The sequence below is a fragment of the Molossus molossus genome, unplaced genomic scaffold (assembly GCF_014108415.1).
Source record: "Molossus molossus isolate mMolMol1 unplaced genomic scaffold, mMolMol1.p scaffold_m16_p_10, whole genome shotgun sequence".
NCBI classification, from domain to species: Eukaryota; Metazoa; Chordata; class Mammalia; order Chiroptera; family Molossidae; genus Molossus; species Molossus molossus.
This window is the reverse complement of record NW_023425345.1, coordinates 53,203,885-53,225,319: the sequence shown is the minus strand read 5'-3', so window position 1 is coordinate 53,225,319 and position 21,435 is coordinate 53,203,885. Positions and strand designations below refer to the sequence as shown.

At 34.5% G+C, this 21,435-nt stretch overlaps 1 protein-coding gene across 8 annotated transcripts in view; it reads right to left on the bottom strand.

The window, feature by feature from the left end:
• Positions 1-21,435, bottom strand: part of PPFIA2 (PTPRF interacting protein alpha 2) — a 437,224-nt gene that overhangs the window by 92,963 nt on the left and 322,826 nt on the right. For all 8 annotated transcript variants that reach the window (XM_036251326.1, XM_036251328.1, XM_036251327.1 and 5 more), the window contains 6 exons: positions 18,970-19,191; positions 10,182-10,328; positions 9,037-9,171; positions 4,132-4,215; positions 3,749-3,880; positions 1,920-1,982 (listed from right to left, as the gene is read on the bottom strand). In XM_036251326.1, the coding sequence (XP_036107219.1) occupies positions 1,920-1,982; positions 3,749-3,880; positions 4,132-4,215; positions 9,037-9,171; positions 10,182-10,328; positions 18,970-19,191 (783 nt within the window). The remainder of the gene's footprint in view (positions 1-1,919; positions 1,983-3,748; positions 3,881-4,131; positions 4,216-9,036; positions 9,172-10,181; positions 10,329-18,969; positions 19,192-21,435) is intronic.

The window sequence follows — 21,435 nt, the reverse complement described above, 5'->3', positions numbered from 1 at the left end:
AAACATTGAGAGAAGAGGTTGAGTATACAGAGGATTTCAAGTAGAATGCAGTATAGACAATTGAGTGGAAATTTTAGAAGTTACAGGAAATATGTTTAGATTAGGAAATATGTTTAGCTGCAAGAGATGATATTGAGGAATGAAGTATGACCTGGGATTTGCTTCCTTCTGGCAACTGACATGAACAAGGATGTGAAGCATGGAATGATTAGTACTGCTGGTAGCTTGGGCAGATTGTTGATGCTACAAGGGTAGGTTGGTGGTGGGGGAGTGGGTTCTGGGGATCTTGCCAGGAACACACAGAGTTTTGGATACCATAACATTGCACAACAGAATTAAATCCAGAATTTACAATCTGGTCAAAACCTAGTTCTTTTTACACATATCCCAGTCTCAGCAAACTTCTGATGATACAACCAATCAACCACCTTTATTTTTTTTCACTGTGCTATTGCATAGGCTCTGTCTTTGGTTCTCCCTTCTCTATATAAGAACATATCTGCCTTCAAAAGCCTGAAGAAGTGTCCTGTCCACCCTCCATGTAGACATTCTGAACTACTTCAAAGAGAATCTGATGTTATCTTCTAGGCACCATATTATATTAGTATATATATCTTTTGGGAGACTGTGTATGCCAAAAAGTTTTCATTGAAATTAACATCATAATGCATAGTATTCAATAGGATTGAATGTATAATTTTCTTTTTTCTGGTTTGTTTTTTATAGGCTCTGTCATCACTTGGATTGTTGTTAGAACAGACATTTTAAAAGGAATATTTTGGTATGACTGTATTTATTTGTTTAATTTCTTTTTACTTATTTATTTTAATTGTTCACTCTTATCTTTATTCTTTTGTCTTTTCAAATACCTTTTATATGCCATACTTTGTCCTTTCCTTCTCTTAGTCTTTACTCTTTCTCCCTTCTCTTTGTCTATTCCTTCCATCTTTTGTTCAACACACATTTATAGATCACTCTGTAAGTTAGTAATTTTATACTATTTCATTTGCCCATGCCAAACAAAATGAAATTAAGACAAAATTGCTAAAAAGCATTAGAACAAAAGAGGACAAAGATATATCAGCGATCACAGCTTTTAACATTTCATAATCTGGTCCTGCTCTTCCTCTTCTACCACATAACTTACAACAGGGGTAACCAATTCAAACTGAACTATTATGCTGATTATTATTTAAGATATCAAACTCATTAATCACACCCTCCCCCACAAAGCACCTGCAATCATGTTACATGCACTGTATTTGAAAGGCTTGCAACACAGTCTTACTTTTTCTTAAAATTTTAGTAAAGATTCATTTCCCTGAAAACTTCTTAATAGCAATAATGTATGGTGGTCGTTTCTACCTGTAGTTCTTATTATCTATTTTACTCATTCAACACTTTGCATCTGCTAATTTTCAACTCATTTGCTTTGTCAAATGTGTGTTCTCTCTTCTCAGTTAGATTTTTCAGCTACTTTGGAACTAGGATCATGTTTGAAAATATATAACTTAATACAATTCTTATGCATAATAGGTATTTAATAGATTTCTGCTAAACTGATATATCAAACTAGACACAAATTAGTACATACATTTTTACTCCATTTATATCAAGCACAAACAAGTCAAAACCAATTATATTTTTCTGTAAGAAGTCAGGATGGTGATTAGCTTTTAGTATAAGTGTAGTGATTATATATTAACAAAAGGGGGGCTTCTAGAGTGTTGATTTCTAATGTGTTTAATTTATAAAAATTCATCAAGTTCTCCCTAAAAAGTAAACTCTTTGTATGTATAACATAAAAGTTAAAATTGTTTCAAAAAGAAAATGTTCTAAAATTATTTGTATTTAAATTTATTTTATAAAATATTTACCAATGTGAAATAGACAAATGGGCAAAATGTGTTCCATAATACCTTATCATGTAGAGATTCTTCCAAATTCTTTCTGAAAGTTTCTGATTCCTGAATTAAAACATTCTACAGAAGAGAAAAAAAGAGAAATATTTAATAAACTAAACAGAAAATAATTAAATATGAAGATTATTTTTATCACTCAAGAATCTTCAATGATTTCTTCCATGATGCATCTATGTATTGATTTCCACAGAAACCAAGTTTCAATGGAATCTTTAAACATGACACTTTAACATTTTGAGAAATATATTATTTAAATGAGATATGTTATTTTGTAACATTTGAATTGACAGGTAGACTGAATATTATCTTTATATCTCTGTTTGCCTCCTCTCAGCCTTTTAAAATGTTAAATAATTAGGTTACTTTTCAAATAAGAAAAGTTTTATATTAACCAGAGGTATTATTGACAAATAATTCAGATGAAATGATTATTATTATCTGAAAAAGGAAGAAATGATAAGAACATATTTTTAAAAGTTCAATTTCTGGACTTCTAGTTCAAACATAGAATTAACGATTTCTATGATAGTTCAATTTTAGAGAAATACAAATATAACTTTAGTGATTAAAGAACAAATGTTACACATCATGACGTGAAAATAAGTTGCATCATAAATATTTTTTTTAAAATCCTTGTCATAAAAGTATTATTGTTGTAAAAGCTTTATAATTTTCTTATAGTACTACAAAACATGATTTAAATAATGTATTTTTGCCCTGGCTGGTATTGCTCAGTGCTTATAGTGTTGGCTCTCGCACCAAAGGGTCAGGCGTTTGACTCCCAGTCAAGGGCATGTACCTGGATTGCAGGTTCAATTCCCAGCCCCAGTCAGGGCACATTTGGGAGGCAACCAGTTGAAATGCCTCTCTCATATCAATGTTTCTCTCTTGCGCCCCACTCCCTTCCACTGTCTCTAAAAATCAATTTAAAAACTAAAACAATGCATTGTTTTCAAGTTTACAGAGTAAAATTAAATTAAGAATGTAGTGATTGGCATGGCAGCCATGCACTTGGAGTTGAATAGAAAGAAGTCATGCCTTATGATTTCTTAATGGGTATATTAATCAAAATAATTTAACTTTTTTTTCTATTTTGGTTTATTGTATGGGGCAGGGAAAAATTTCTAGCTTAAGTAGTGACTGGCATTTAGCCTAAATTTTGAAAATGATTTGTGCAACGAGGTTTTAGCCCCTCCTTTTGTTTATACCTTGGAATTGGAAACCAGCTCACATAACTCTTGTTAGTTGGTAGCTACCAACTATCAGTGAGACACATGTAAGTGTGAATGAAATTGCAGAATGTACAGAAGTACTTTTTTAAAACAATGCAGCTAAAAACATTGCATGCCTAAAGTATGTAGTAGGAGTGTCATTATTGGTGATATATACTCACTCACAATTTGAGTTTTAGACCAGTGGTATTGCTCAGTTACTTAAAACATTTGAATAGTTCAAAACAAGCCTCCTGTACACCCCACATATTCATTTTTCTCTGAATCATTATTTTTGTTGCATGCCAGGCAAAGAATAAATGAAATATTTTTATCACAAAAGTACAGCTTATTTTCATATATTTGTTTCATATGATCATGTTAATATGCAAGATTTATATACTATAAAGAATATTTTATTCATTTAAAAATTGATTCTACACATTTTTATAGAAACTGTTCATTCACTTCTAAGAATATCAGGCTTTTTTTTTTTACTTAATAAGGAAAGTGAATGACTCGGTTGACCAATGTAATGGTTACAGCAGGTATAAAACAAACATGATCATAAGAACACTGTTAAATGTTCCTGTGATTTAACTTCTGTTATTTTACCTTCTCTTCTAGGGCCGCCATCCTTTCCTTTAGGTGTAACTGTAAACGTTCATTGGACTCCGTGAGAAGTCTGTCCACAGTGTCGGATAATCTCTTGTTGTGCTCCTCGTTCATTTTCTCTCTTTGCCTAGCCTTACGTGCAAGAAAAAAATATAATACATTTGACATAAAAACCATTTAAAAAGTATTTAAGTTTGTTTTACATTTATTCCGCTTTAAAATTGGATGCTTATTTTGATTAAATTGCTAGAAACTTTTTAATGCACAAGGCATATTCATAACATTTTAAATATAATGCATAATCAAGAAAGACATCCATTTCTCATATGTAGAACATAAATCTGTGAACAGATAATTGAGGGAGAAATTCTTGGTGTACATACTCTTTGAAGTTCTTGATTTTTCTCTTCAAGTTGACCTTCTAGATGTCTCATCCGTTCTTCAATATTCCCATGTCTCTCTTCAGCCTATTAAGAAATATGAAGAATGCACCTGACATGTAAGATTTGATGAACACTTTTCCTCTAAATAAACTGAAATAAAATGTAAAGCAAGCTACTACCAACCGCAAATGTAGTTTTCAAAAAATAAATTTTCTTTAAACAGGCAGCTGAACAGCATTGCTTGAAATGTGTCAGCTACAAAGGCCTGTTACATCCAAGCATCAGCAAAACATTGGAGTTATTTATGAGCAATGAAATCAGCCAAATGTAACATGCAGACTGTGCATGGTTTGAACACAAACCTGCCATTGTCCAATCTTAAGCTCCTGAAGCACTGAACTGCACAGATGGTCGATTATCAATAAATAAAAGTAACATAATTTTTATAAATGAAAAGAAAAACTTAGATGGATTCTATTTAGCAATAGAAAGTAAAGTCCAGTAGGACTACCTTCCTACGTATGGAGATCATTTCTTGTAGTTTAGCTTCCATAACATATTGATAATCATCAGATGAGGTAGAAGAGGTTGGATCAGACTAACAAGTCAAGGAAAGGAGAAGGACAAAATTGAAAAATCAGAACTAAAGACACTGACACTGAACAGAACATAGCACAGAATGCTTAAAAGAAAAGTGTGACGGCAAATTTAATACTTTAATAGACAGAACTTTATGTGGAAAGATCTACACCGGTATCTGGTGAACATGATGCAGTTGATGGTTATAATTGAAAAACAATGGTATGTTCAAATAAAAGGCTACCAACCTAAGGTATGGGAGGTTAGTGATGGCTGGCGGTGACAGACTACAGAATGAATTAAAGCAACTCTGAGAGACTCATGTAATAACTGGAATTATGAGAAACCAAACACTAGAACATGTCTCTGATAGACTGTTAAAAGTTTTGTATTTTAGTTTGGCTGTTTATCATATTACTTAAGAATAATGGAAACAATGTATCTCAATGTTGAGGAATATGCAAAGGCAATGGCTCAGGTGAAATAAATTTGGAATAAAGTTGATCATAAACCCAACTCTGTAGAAATCAGAGAAAAGCTAAGCCACTGGGTAATTATTAGTAGTGCTCTTCCATTCAAGCAGGACTGCGTTTCCTCGGCAACAGCAGAAACTTCCCAAATGACCTGTGGTCTCTGAGTCATCTTATGGCTGTATGTTCTCAGATAAAGTCTTAATTCGAAGTTTCAAATGAATATTATTAAAAGTCCTCAAATTATCGAGGTGACAATAATGCTGTGAGGACAAGAAAAATGACTTGTGAACTCTCCTGAATGACACTAGTGACCACTCCAGAATAGTTTCTGCATTGATTTGTTGCTAGGGAAACAAAATCATGCCCTAAAATGTATAGGCAGCATCTTGCCTTTGTGAACTTAAGTGTCCCAGTGCCAAGGTTAGTTACATGTCTTAGAGGTGACTGTTAGGCTACCACAGACGCAGACTTTTTAACACATGTGACATTGCTGATAGCTGAATTGGATTGGTATGCTATACACAGGTTACATGTAAAGTTACATCAACATTTTCATGATAATTACAAGTTAAGTAATTATAGCATCAACAGTATATATGTCAGGATGACAAATTTTAACTCTAGAGCATATTTTATTACATTTTATAAGTTCATTCTAAAACTGTAAAACTTACTGTATGCAAATATAAAACTATATATAAATATGTCATGCAGTACCTGAAAAGAAATAGTGACCTATTCACATATTGGTTCACATGCATATGTACTATTTTATGCAACCAATTCCAATTTAATCTATCAAATAACATTTAACATTTGACTGGAGTGCTTATGCAAGTTACAGTTCAACATTTACTGCTTTTTATTTTCCTTCTGATATTCTTATTTCATAAATAGAAAAAATTATGAAGAAATAACAAATTTTCTCCCCAAATTTCCAAGCAGAAGCAACACAAAAAGCTGTCATAGTCCCCAAATGCCATAAAGTTATTTTAAAAGAGCATTTAAAACTTAGAATTGAATTAAGAATATAGTAAATGGGTCGAAATGTTGAAATTATATAGCCTATATTCCACAAATAAGTGAGATCATATGAAACTTGTCTTTCTCTGTTTGGCATGAACAGTGGACATGGACAACAAACTGGGGAAAGGGTAGGGGGGAGGGGGAGGGGGGAATCAGTGGGGGGAAAAGGAGAAACATCTGTAACAAAAATTAATTAATAAAAAAATAAATTAAAAAAATTATATAACCTAAATTCATAAAGGGATCTGTAATCTCTCAAAAGTATAATTTAACAGACAGTGGTGTGAAAATTAATCAGGTGACTGATTCAAGGTTGTCAAGACATGAACATTTCAATTTCTAAAACCGTATCTCCAAAAATACAAGCCAAGTTCAGTAGGTCTTAAACTTTCTACCTGTTTCCATCTTAACTACTGAAAAGACACCAAAACATTGTGAATAGTCACTTCAGAGAATGAACAAGAATTCTGTCATGTTTAAATTATGTTATTGCTCATCTTTTTTGGGTACTAAAAATAAATAAAATACATTATGGAATTTAAGACAAATTATGTCCTTGCTGAAGGAATATGCATTATAATTAAAGAAGCAAACATCATAAATCATAAGATTGGGAACACAAAACCTTGATTAGTTAATTATGTATATAATTACAAAAGCCACATTTTTAGTTTATCCATAGTCATTCTTCTGACGTTCTAAAAATCTTAAATGAGATTTACCTATCTATCTAAACACACACACACACACACACACACAGAGAAACGTGGCTGAGATAGAGCCTGCCAGAACAGAAATCGTAAGAAGAAGCAGAGTAAACTCTAGCTTTTAAGCTTAAAAAGAAAAATAAAACTCTACTGAAAAAAGAAGAAATCAAAAAGGTCCAGAACAAATGAAATTTCAGCAATATTTTATTAGGTAGGAGCAAACTGAGGAAATCACTTGGGGTACACAAGTAAATATATGTATCAAAATAAGAGCTCAAGAGGATAAAACAAAAGGCAAAAAAAGGTGAGATACCTATTTCACGTTTTAAAAAATATATATCCTAGCTCTGGCTAGTTTAGCTCAGCAATTGGAGCGTCGGCCTGTGGACCAGAGTCCCGGGTTTGGTTCCTGCTTGGCCCTAGTGGCTAGGGGTACATAAACAAACAAACAAAAAATATATGTGTGTGTGTATTCTAAATTAAGAATTCTCATGAATATTTAAAGTCTTACAAGTAAAGTATTATATTTTAAATTATGTGTTGTTTATTTCAGTCTATCAGAGGTTAATTTGGGACAATCATTTGCTGAATTTTAAATCGTGTTTGTTTGGAAGAGATTCTAAACTTTCTTATATTTTACTCAGGATAATATTAATGATTATTTCACACTAAAATTTTACAAAAGTTATTTTTATTATTTAGCCACTTAACTACCTGTAAAATAATTCAATTCAATAAAATAACTCTTTATAAAAGTTTTTCATGTTCAAAGAATAAAAAGACTAAGTATACATATCTTAATCTAGATTATAATAATTTAAAATATCTTCACAAGAAAAAAATAGAATACTATTACATTTGCACAATTTTGTATACTTTAGAATTTTTTTCTTAATTAAATAACAAATTTACTTTTATCTTTAAAAAAATACACTTGTAGAATTGCCAGAGGTATTTATGGCATGATATGTGATTACAGAAGGATCCTGATTGTAACATTACTCTAATCAGACTAATGTTTAATTCAGCTCGTTACTCCAATACTGTATACATAACCAACTAAACCAATACTTTCTAACCCTGCAATACATTGCCAATGTCTGCCTTTTTACTACCCTATTAACTACTTCCCTATTTTAATTAATAGGCATCATTTTACTATTCTTTAAATACTTACTTTTTCAGGAAAGCAAATGTCTATGCCTGCTTTTATATTGCCACATCAATTGCTTCGAATAATCCCTAATGCCAGAATTTGTACCTTGCAGTTCACCTACCTATCTTTCCCACTTCCTGCAGTGGAGTGGAGAACTTAGCACAGAATAATGGCTGTGTGAACATCTAAAATATATGTACATTTTGAGTGGATATTGAAAGTCAAACATGCTTTTAGTAAAAATCTGGACTTTTATTCTAGAGACTTGCCTATATACTTTGAAGCAACGCCATTTCCATTTGACTGTGAAAGGTAACAGTCATTTTTTAAAATATTATAATGATTGTAAAATTATAAAATATGTAGATAATTGCAGAATCTAATGGCTATAACATGGCAGATAGTATTGAATGTTCTTCAGACTACTATGAATTTTAGTTGGTTCAGCAGAAATTGCATCTACTGAAAGCATGGTCTATTTAATTGCTGGAGACTTTAGTCTTCTACAAATCAAACTTCCAACTTCTAACAAATTTTTTTCATGCTGTAGTCACAAAGGAATCAATTGCTTATGATAGTTCCTATATTTCTAATACTAATTTATGTTAAGCCTATTAAATTATGTCTCATTTATATACATATTAAATATCAACATTGTACGTTTATATCAAGTGATTATTCTTATGTGCAAATATTACCATGAAATATTAATATAAGGACATGAAATTTTGTTTGTTTTTTCAATGTTTAAATAGGCAAGGGAATCATCACAGTCATATATTAATCATTCATGCCAGCATAAATATGCAAAATATGAAAAATTCACCTAAATAAGAAACCAATGTAATAAAGATTAAATGGACTTAATTTTCATAAAGCCTAAAGAAAATCTTATGGATTCCATTTGGGTTACTGGTCATTTCTAGAAGTACATCTAGGTTGTTCAATTGTTTTATTGCAATACCTTTGTCAGGGCTGCAATTCTCTGAGCCAGTTCAGCCTCTACTTCAGGTAAGGTCTCGGCTTTTCTCATAGTCTGTTGCAACTTTTGTTCAGCCAGCTCAAGGCGCTCTTGTAACTGTCTGTTCTTCTCTTCCATCTGAAATAGGGATAGAGAAAGAGACACGTAAAGGGCCACAGTGAGGATAGCAAACAGCAGTCACTAGGGGTTTGGACTTCAGCCATTATCTCAGACCTCAAATCAGCAATTCCTGCCACACCTACCATGAAAAAGATTGTTGTCCACAGGTTTTACTGTTACTTATTCACATTTCTTAATTAAATCCAACACATTAAAAGAAACAGAAACGCTCTTACCAATGGCAGCAAAAATAAAAGAAGTTAATAGGGGACATATACTTGGACAAATGGAATACAACTCAGTACTAACACTTCAGATGTACCATGATAGCAAAATACTGAAAAGCATAGCATTAGCTGGAGAGGGACGGTAATGTATCATAATGGTTAAGAGTGCAGGCTCTAAAGATGGGGTTGGCAAACATTTTCTGGGAAGAGCTAGATGGTAACTATTTTACGCTTAATGTATCATATAGTTTCTGTTCTAAAAATTTGAACTGTGGTAGCACAAAAACAGTCATAGACAATAATTAAATAAAAAGGTATGACTCTGTTTCAATAAAACTTTATTTACAAAACCAGAGCCATAGTTTTGGTACATGGGCCATAGTTTGCCAACTCCTGCTCTAGAGTGGAATAGATTTCGGCTTCCATTATAGACTCTGGCAACTGTCAGATGTATGACCTTGGGAAAGTGTTCAGGTCTCTGAACCTTACTGTCTTCCATATAATAAATGTGCTTGCTTCACGGGTGGTGGTTAGATTTAAGTGAGGAAATACATGTAAACTGTCTAGGGCAGTTTCTGGTTCATGTCTAGATCCAAAGTAAATATTAGTCGTTACTTTTATTATTATTAAGACACACTTCTAAGTGACACACTGAAAACCACATCTTTTAGTTCACTCCATTCTAAAATTTAGAGAATGATCAACTGCCAAGAAAGAATATATTTTATTTACTCCATATTTTGTGAGAATGATGAGAACATCCACATGGGCCAGAACAAAACCAACATAGAGATACTGAACCTGCCGTAGGATGGCCTCTTTATTTGCTAACTCATTTTCTAATTTATCATTCATGTCATGTATGGAGGTAGATTCTCTCTGAGCACTGAGATAACGCTTCTCAAGGGTTGTGATCCTTTCTTCCATATCTTCCTTCTGTGCCATGGCCTACGATTAAAATAATAAAAACATTCAAATCAGATTCTCGGGTAGTTCAATGTTATTCAAATAAAATGGTGAGACATAAAAACCATTGCATTCCTGAAGGAAATATTAATGTCTTTCTTTTCATGGAAGGAATGTAAGATTTCTTGTGAGTTTCCCTACTGTACCTGTTAGAATTCTTCCTAGATCTTGGGCTAACCAAGAGCTTTCTTTCTCTGAGAATGTAGTAAGTACATTTCGAAACTGCCTACTGCAGAACTGGCATTCTCAGAAAATATGTGGCAGATAAGTTCATTCACTACACAATAAAGATAAGTATAATTTGGGGTAGAGTTGCATACAATACAATTGGTGAAATGGTGTCTACAGTTCAAAATTACAAGGTAATCTTCAGATAAGGATTCTCATTTTCACATATAAGTGTAACTCAATGGTTAAAAGAGGAGAAAAATTGGTAAATTTGAATCTTATATGCAAATAAATTGATCATTTGACTTTGGAAATTAATTATTTCCAATTTTCCCTAGTTGCATATATTCTAAAAAATAATAATTTAAAGAACTCAGTGAACACATAACTCTAGCAAGAAAAATTGAATATCAGTGCAAATGCAGTAAAACCATTGCATTAATAATATTTCAACCATCTAATTCATAAGTAATTCAGAGCTCATTGTACCTTCCTAAAAGATCACATGGGAATGAATTAGTTGGTCTATAATCTACCTTTAGACATGATGTTGGCAAAGGTCGGCTGCAGAAGTGAGCCTCATGGGCCTGGTGTGGTTTCCTGATAATGTGGGGGGCTACTTTGCAAAAAGAGCCAGAAATTGAGGAGATGTTGTTGTTTTTCACGTATTATCCAGATTCCTTGATCACTCATTCCTAAACCCTTTATTACTCTCCTCCAGGATCCAGACCAACCCTGCCATACCCACAGAACAGATACATTTTTCTCCAATATCCCAATAGAAACAGAAGCTCCTAAATGGATAGACCTTCAGCTTCCTGATCTCCCTTACCACCATGTGGAAATCTAACCTCATGTACACAGATTCTTCACCTTTAGCTTTTAGTTTAAAATAGGTGTTCCACCTTTACTCAAAGTTTAATAGTTATCTGTGCTCTGGGTTTTATGCGTCTTCTTCTTTAGGGTACTTGATCACTCTTCTCTCCTGAATTTTCAAGGTAATAGTAGAAGTAAATTCCATAGCAACAGCTGAAACAATGAAAGAAGCTCATAAAGAAGCTGGTACAGATCACTGGTAGAAGGCAGAGGAAAAAGGGATGATTCAGAGAAAACAAAAATAAGAATGATGAATTATCTGCTTGACCACTGACCATAATTGAATTGAAATTATGGAATTTTGCCAAACTCTTGGAGTGGGTGGAAGACTTCCCATAGTTTTAAAAATAAGTAAGCAAATTAATATATTAGGCAATTAATAAAATCATAGAAAAACAGAAAGCTGTACAACAAAAGAAAATACTATCATAAGAAACTCTTACTTGGATGAGTTGTGGAAATTACTTACATAATCATACTAATGGCAACAATGAATGTGATTTTGAGATCATTGTAGTGGAAGAATGGGAAGAGAAAGTAAGGGAGAGAATAAGAGAGCTAACATTCCCATATAATATAAACAAAGGTTAAGTTTAAATAAGAGAGAAAATAAAAAAAGTAATGGCTAGAAAAACTGAGACTCTTGGGGAAGTGAGATGGAGGTGGGTGGGCTGTGTGTGCGTGTGTGCGTGTGTGTGTGTGTGTGTGTGTGTGTAAGATTTATACTCTCTAGATATGATTTGACTTTGAAAAATTATATAATATCAAAATTAAGTAAAAAGTAATATACCATGAAACGCATCATGCTGTCCTCAGTCAACCTAACCACAAATCAGCTCTTTTTTATTACTTAGCCATGGAATGACACCACTCTCCACAGAAATTTAGAATCATTCTTGAAAATTTCTTCTCCCTAACTCCCACTTTAATAGCCTAACCTGTGGTCTTGCTATTGGTCTTTTTTCCCTGATTACTGATTCTCAACCTTACTGTCCAAGAGAGAATTCTAAACGCCAATCTGATCATATTGCGTCTTGCTTTGTGTTGTGCTCTGTCTTTAATGTAAAATCTGAGCTACAAAGTCTAGGAAAGGAGTAGCTTTATGACCTGACACTTCTCTATTTCCATGTACTGGGATGAATCATGTCTCCCCTTCCTCCCCTCAAATTCGTGTCTGTGAATTTAACCTTATTTGTAAATAAGTCTTTGCAGAAGTAATCAAGTTAAGATGAAGTCATACCACATTAACAAGGACCTTAAATCCAATGACTGGTGTTCTTCTAAGAAGAGGGAGATCTGGGACCCAGAAACACACCGGGGAAAAGGCAATGTGAAGAGGGAGGCAGAGATTGTAGTTATACTGTGACCAGCTAAGAACACCAAGGAATCCCAGCAACCACCAGAAGCTGGAAGTGGCAAACGTTCTTTACTAGATAAAGCCTTCAGAGGGAATGCGGCCCTACTGACACCTTGATTTTGAACTTATAGCCTCCAAAACTATGAGAGGATGAATTACTGTTGTTTTAAGCCACTCAGTTTATGGTAATCTGTTACAGCAGCCCCAGGAAACTAATACACTCCATGACTTCATTTCCACCTGGAATGTATTTTTTTTTTTTTTCCTTTATTGATTTTAGAGAGAGAGGAAGTGAGAGGGAGAGAGAGACAAAAACATCAATGAGAGAGAACATCGGTTGGCTGCCTCCTGCATGCCCCCCACTGGGGATTGGGCCCACAACCTGGGCATGCGTCCTGATGAGAAATCGAACCGGCGGGCGACCTCTTGGTGCATGGGTTGACACTCAACCACTGAGCCACACTGGCTGAACTGAAATGCATTTTTGTTGCCTTCTTTGTCTAGATCAATCCTGCTCACCTTCAAGTCCCAGTTAAAGATGACTCGCTTAATTATGTTATATTAATTTCAAATTTATAAAATCTAATTAATCCATCAATTTGGCAAAAAAATATATATATACATATCCAGTAAATATTTTGACATTAGGTACACATCCATAGATTTTAGCCATCACAAACAACAGTTACTATTTAAAAAGCATTTATTTTAAATTTTGACTTTTTCTATTTTATATGTATTTTTAGTCCAATGATGGTAGGGTATTTATCTCAGAGGATCTCTTCAGAGTACATATAATTGTTAATATTGCATTCTGTTAGTTTTGTTTTCTACAGAACTCTGGGAATATCTTGTCAATGTTTCAGCTCAAAGAGAAAATTCTGAATCTAGCCTGCATATATAAAATTTTTGCTAAATTTTAATAGCAATGAATTCAGTAACATATATATATTTCTTCACAACATGAATTCTGGAGTAGTATATACTTGTGCCAAATCCTAGTTTTAATACATATTTTCTTTGTTATCATGTAAATGTTGCTTAACCTCCTTTTTTTGTGCATGAGATATTAATACTCACCATACAACATTGTTGGAGTATGTTGTAATGTTTAAGTGCTTTGCATGGTGTCTCATGCAGAAAACACACTCAATAATTAATAGCTAATTTTTATTATTAATTAGTATTAAGGCTACAATTAGCTGATATGACTGTGCCATACATTAAATGCACGAGTTCTTGTACGTGATTTTCGTGTTGCATTTTTAAGTCAGTGATTCATGTGGGAGATTCAATTTTTAACTGCAGGCTGTGTTGACAAAAATAAATTTTGAATTTACAAGTTGAAGTATCTTTTCCCTGTGTGTCACTTAAAATTTCTAAAAAAGAAAGCTTTTTCTTGTCCCTGAAAACTGCTGTATAAAAAAGGAGAAAACAGAAGAAAGATTCAATTATCTCTTGACCTGAAGTTTATGTATAAACTGCATGTTATTATATCAAATAAATATAACCCTATACATCTAGCAAAGTGAAGAAGATAACTCCATGTTTAGATAATAAAAAAGACAAAATTTATTTAATCACTTGGCAATCTTTTGAAGAGCTTTTAATGGGATGTTGGAAAGATATGCTGGTTTTATTCATAAAACAAAATATAATTTAAATACTTCACAGGAAATTCTAATTCTTTCCATATTTAAATATTTAATGAGCTATTATGTCCAATACCTGTAGTAGCCTTCTTGATTAAAAAGTGGAGAGCTATACTTCTGTTATAGACTGTCTGTTTACTTTTATTTTTTTTCCTGTTTTTTTTTTTTTTTTTTTTTTTACTTTTGGAAGCTAAGGCTTAAACAGATAACTTCCCTCCCATTTTTATGTGTTAGTACATTTTTGGATTTGTTTGACCATTTCCTTTTCAAATATTTCAGGAAAAATAGGTTTAGCTGAACTTTCAGGCTGTGCTTCTGGATCAAACACTTGAAGATATTCTATAATAGTTGCTCTTAAAAACACTTTCCCAACACAAAGAATCAATTCTAAGCTGCCTGTGTTTTCCAATGCGTGTGATGTGCCTTGACTGAGCCCCTCAACTCCACTAGGTCACAATCCGTTTGTAAGCAACTAAAACTAAACTTTAAATAAAAACCAATGTTAGATAGATTTGTTTCTTGACAAAGAATAATTACAAAAGCATCATTTGAAACCACTAATGAAACACACTTTTAATATTCATTTTAGATAAATTACACTGTTCTCACATGCAAAGCAAAATACATTTCAGTTTTTAATGATATGGTTAGTTTTTCCTATTTTTATAATTTTTTTAAATTTAATAAATATTTATTGCTTACTCAATATATAAATCATGCTGGCCTGGCAATGCTACAAAGGTGGCAAGATAAATCACCTTAAATTTTTTCTACTAAAATACTTACAATCTAGTAGATTTTATGTGTCCACAGACCAAGAGTATATTATTACTCAGGAAAACAAAAGCTAAGTCTGGGGCTTTGAATGTGAGTAAATTTTTTTTTTAAGTGTGTGATTTTTATATCTTCATGCTGATTGGGAAAAATGATCAAATGATTATTTAGGGGGCAGTTATATTGCAGCCACGTTTTTATGACAGTTTCTATCACTGAAGCAATGCTGTATCGCACTGATTTTGGAAGCTGCTCAAAGTGGAAAAGTACAGGTTTGATATCAGGCTTGTCCTTGTCTTCCTGGTACTGGAGCCTGAGGGGGTGGGGAGGGCAGTGCACAGGCCTTGGACAAGTCACTTTACCTCACTCAACCTTAGAATGTTCACAGAAAAGTGGGGATATGACAAGCACAGTTCTCTATTGCACAGTTGTAAGGACTTGGAGGAATTAGATATAATGCACCTAAAATAGTTTTCTTCAAGAAATTCCTAGCAGCAAACCAGGAGCTTGTGGCCTGTGAGCTGAATCTTTCTGAAAGTCAATCTTTTTGACTTTCACGTTGTCTCTCTCTCTCTCTCTCTCTCTCTCTCTCTCTCTCTCTCTCACACACACACACACACACACACACACACACACACACACACACACCACATGTTACATCCAGAAAGGCAGACAATGTATAGGCTCCTTGTGCAGATTTCATTACCTCTGTCACTTTCTACTACCCTGCACCTGGCGCTTCCTACTTCTATACTGCCGGCCTGGCTCTGAATGTATTGGTTTTTGCAACCTCCTTTCATAGGTGAATGATGACAGATATTCTTTTCTCATGAAACTCTTCTCAGGTACAATTATATAGAAATTATAGAGCTGATAAGAATACTTGTATTATGAAAGAATTCATGTGAAGGTAGAGTACCTTACCCATTAGGAGAAGGGATTCCCAATAAAAGAATACCTGGTACCAGGTGATTACAATTTTTTGTCACCTGTATCTAAAGACTATGAGAATCAATGAACTATTTTTTTAATCCTCACCAGAGGATACTTTTCCATTTATCTTTAGATGGAGTGTGAGGAGGAGAAAGAGAGAGAGACAGACACAAACAGACAGAGAGAGACATTGATGTGAGAGAGACATATCGACCGGTTGCCTCTTGCACAATCCCACTGGGGAGGGGGACCAAATTGTAACTGAGGTACATGCCCTTGACTGGAATAGAACCCACATCTCTTCGGTCCATGGGCTGACGTTCCAACCACTGAGCCAAACTGGCCAGGGCTCAAGGAACTATTTTTACATCAGCAGTAAGTCAGAGAGAGCTGGAGACACTGAGCTCTAACTGTGACACTGGATTAAATAAGTATGAATACAAGAAGTGAATGTTCAATGAAAGGAACACACCTAGCTCTCTAGACTAAGAGAATAAAGAAATATACAATGAGTAAAACGTCAAGAAATCTCCTTGGTGGTTTCCTAGTCAGAAATCTCAGCATTCCTTAACAGCGATATAGGAGAGGTTAAATTCATTTACTTTATACATTCTCTGAGTTTGGGCTCTGAGGAGGAGTTAAGATAAGAGATATGTCTGTAGACTCTTAATTCATATCAGGGTGTAGACAGCTCGATATTCTTATCAGTGCAGTGATAGAGCAATATACTACTTCATGGGTCATGTATCTTCTTCTGAGAGAATACTTATTGTTTTAGTGCTTATTCTAATCTCACCCATGACTTTTGATGTTCAAACATCTATAAGCATTCATTGTATCAACAAAGATTTTCTGAGTGTCCATCATGTCCTCAGTAGTTATGTAGGTGACTTAAAAGGAGTAGTAAACAAAGCAAGACAAAACAGATAATTCCATCTCTTATGAACTTTTATGTACAGCTGGAGAGGGAGGCATATAATACACAAGTAAATCAGCAAAATACATACTGGTGCAGGTGGCAGTAAGTGCTGAGAGACTTAAAAAATGGGAGAAGAGGGAGGGTGTATATGTGTAAACAGCATGGTGAGGGAATACTTCACTGAGAAAACATATGAGCAAAAGGCAGAGGGAAAAGAAAAAAATAGCAGAAGAGGCCGGGCTTGCTTAACAGGCCACCTTAACTGAAGAGTGAAATAAAAGAAAAGACTGGCAGATGAGTCCCAAGAGGCCAGTAGGAGGGAGTGGAGACAGGACATGGCTTGTCGGTACTGCACAGCATTTGATTTTAGTATAAGTAGGATAGGTCGCGATCGAAAAATTTTAAGCAGATAAGTGACTTGAGCTGACTTAAATTGTAACCAATTACTCAGGCTGCTGTGTTGAGTAGAAACTATTATGATAACCCTCTGAGAGATGATGATTCGGTGGAATAAGACAAGCCATGAAAATCACGAGACGGGTTCACATTATGGAGATACAGTGATGTTGGAAGGAACAGGATTACCACTGAATCAAATGCAGTGCGTGAGTGGAAGAGGCACCACGGAGAGCTCCAAGGCGTTTGGTCTGAGCAACAACACTGGAGCTGCCCTCAATTGAGATGTGTAAGACTTCAAGTAAATTTGGCTTCCTGGCAGAATAGCAGGAAAACAATCTTGAGAAACCTAATATTGAGATACACACGGGAGATTTCAATACAGACATTGAAAATTTGGAGAGAAGAATAAGTTGGAGATTTAAATTGGGAGTCAGAAGTCACTGGGTGCTTTCTGAAGCTATGACACAGCATGAACTTGCTCGGGGAGTCAAGGTAGATCCAGAAAGAAAGGCCCTCCAAGATTGGCACTCCAGGACTGGGGAGGGAGTTAGCCAGTCAAGGAGGCTGAAATGGGACGAGTAAGTCAGCTGGGGGGAAACCAGGACGGTGTAGTATGCTGTTAGTCAAGTGAAAAAGTGCTCCAGGGAGTGAGAACTGGATCAGGTGCTTCAAAGAACTGAGAAGTAATCCCTGGACTCAGCAGCATGGAGATCAATGGCAGCATGGACAAGAACAGTTTTGATGGGACAGTGAAGGCCAAGTATGATGAAATGGGTTCAAGAGAAAATGAGAAGAAAAGAACTGACTACATAGAGTAGGGTCAACTCCAATAGCAGCTAGTAATTATATACAAAGGGATAAAAATTTATGATTTAAATGAACATGTAAAACTGGAAACAATATGTCACAAAATAAAATGTCCATAAATTAAGATAATTTTCTTTTTAATTGAATAGAGTGAGAAAGTGAAAACATTCTAAATTTTTACATTAGCTGGTAAGATGATTTGGCAATGTTACAAATAAATGATCTTGCATCTTTTGTAGTAATTTTCCAGCACTCTCTTTTTAAAATAGATAGCATGATGTTGAGTGTGGCAAGAACTGGATATATAGAAAAAAAGAAGGTCCCCACATTCAAACATATACATTCACATTCATAGTCACAAAACCAAAATGAAAGGGGACATTTTTAAATAATGTCTTTGAGTAGTCCCATATCTAAGAGCATTGCAATTCATTATACATACATATATCCAGGGTTAAAATTAACAGCTCAAAAAAATTTGTTTTACAGCTTTAAAAACTGTCAAAACTTTTTATTATATCTGAGATTTGCTATCAAAATTTCTTTCCATATGTATTTAAAGGGATCTTGAAGTGAACAATTTTTGCCTTAGTGAACAAGTTTCATAACTAAAATAATGCATCCCGAATTATGGTCTTTTCAGATGTAAAGAGGATTGCCACTAGGGGAAATTATGGAAAAAGCATCTCAGATATAGGGTTCAGGAAGTAAAGATTGACAGTATTATTAATCACTTACCTCCCTGATGTCCCTTTGATATTTAGTGTTCATTTCTTCTGTTTTAATGAGATCCTTTCTTGCTGTCTCTGCTTCTTGTTCCACCTCTCCCACTCGGGAGGAAAGTGCTGCTAAACGTTCTTTCATTTGGGCCATTTCATAGTTTTGCTTTTCAAGCAATTCTTGTAGTTCAACTATTTGACTAGTTTCATCAGTTGAGTCTATAGAACCATTGGATAAACGCTGCAGGGGAAAAAAAAAAAAGACATGGCACTTAGGATTTTCTCATCTTTAACTTAAAATTCACAAATGTAAAGAAATGAAACTGGCCTGGCCGGTGTGGCTCAGTGGATTGAGCATTGTCCCATGGTCTGAGAGGTCCCGGTTCCATTCCTGGTCAGGGCACATGCCTGGGTTGAGAGCTCAATCCCTAGTAGGGGGCGTGCAGGAGGCAGCTGATCGATGTTTCTCTCTCACATCGATGTTTAAAAACATATTTAAAAAAAAAAAAGAAGAAACTGACATGGCTTTCACACTGAGAACTAAGAACTCTAAGAGAATTCATTTAAGAGGAAATCTAAGTTTCTGAGAAGATCTCTTAATTGACATTAGAGTATAGAGGTGGATCCGTTATTTTCAAACAGGTTAACAGAGGCATTTGAACTAAAGGGTATTATCTATTTACTACACGTAGTTTCACACCAAATCCTGGTATATCCTAAACATTTCATAAGTGGCAGCTATTATGTTATCAACTATACATACAATTTATTATAATATTACATTTATGTAACAATATATTATTATTAAATAATAAGTAAGGGTACAGAAACTATGTAATATTTTCAATTTTTATTCAAGATCCTGTGTGCATCTGATTTTCAATGATGCTCAGATAAAGAACTGATGCATCATTTTTCTTTTAAAGCAGGTTATTCCAGCTGTGAATGTGACCTAGCTGGGACAAAGGTGTAGAATACAAAAGTCTGATCTCTATATTGCTATCAACATAAAAGTCATGAGTACACACAGCCCATGTGAAGGAGGCTGAAAAGAATTAAGTACTTTGAGACTGAGTTTTCCCTTTCCGAAGGGGCTGCCTAGAAGCCAGGGTGACCCATGTCTTCAAAAGCATGCCCTACAGCCTTGCTGCACTGAAGAAGTTTTGTGGTGACAGAAACAACTGGGCAGAGATAAGTGCTAAGAGAGAAAGAGCACAACCAAGTTGAAATAGCAAAATGAGAAAGAGCAAAAAAGTACAATCAATTCCATTGTAATGCTTGTTTGGAACATATGAATTTGTTCCAACACAATAGATATATTAAGAAACACTTTGAACATACATAAACTATGTTTTCTTATGCGTCCTTTCATTTCTGAGAATCACTTGCTACACACAGAATATTCCATTTACCAGAACCAAGCCAGGTAGAAACACATGCACAGTCCCCAAACATCTAGCGCCGACCTCGGTTCATCGTTTTGAGACAAACCTTCTACATCTGTGTTAGAAGTTTCTGTCTGATTTCAGAGAGTCCTCTTTCCATCAGCTCACAATAGTTCACAGCTATAACTTTTCTGACAACCATCCCATAAGCAAACCTCAGGTCTTTTTCAAGGTAAAGAGTTCTGTTTATGATTATATTCATACTATGCTTGACCATGTACCATTTTATTAGTTTTCTATCTCTTTTTTATGTCACTGATAAAGTTTTTAGTGTGTGCTGCAAACCCATTTCCCTCCATAGACCTGTATTTTTTTATTGTGCAATTTTGTATAACTTAAGATTTTTAGGAATGAATGAAGGGCACACAGGATATCTTTTTATTATTTCTTTCAACAGCATGTGAGTCTACATTGTCTCAAAATAAAAAGTTTAATTTAAAAAATGTTATGGTTCTGGCAGGGTAGCTCAGATAGAGTGTCATTCGGATACACCAAGGTTGGGTGTTCAATCCCAGGTGAGGGCACATACAAGAAACAACCAGTGAATGTGTAAATAAGTGAAACAACAAATACATTCAATGTTTCTCTCTTTCAAAAAAAATTAATGTTACAGCTACTGACTAATGGAGAAAAGGGGAGAGCAGAAAATATGTAAAAGCAGTGAGAAAGATGGGCAGAAAAAGATGGAGTCAGACTTAGGATAGTATTTAAAGATGCCAGTCAGCTCTACGGACCTAATACTTTGAAGGCATTATTGAACTTTGGTATTGCAGATACTGGGCCTTTAATTATCCAGCAGAATGATAAGAGATATTACAACTGCGTAGGAATCTGGAAGGACGCTTCAGTAGGTTGACCAGATTTCCCTTCAATGTCTGTTCTCGTCTGAGATTGATGCTAGCTGCAGAAGCACAGCTGAGAATGTCCCCAGGATCACTCTTAGAGGAAGGGAACTGCCTTTCCAAAGTTATGCCCCTCCCCTCAGGCTACATATAATGTAGCACGGTATTATTGTGAAGCTAATGAAAAACATTTTTGAC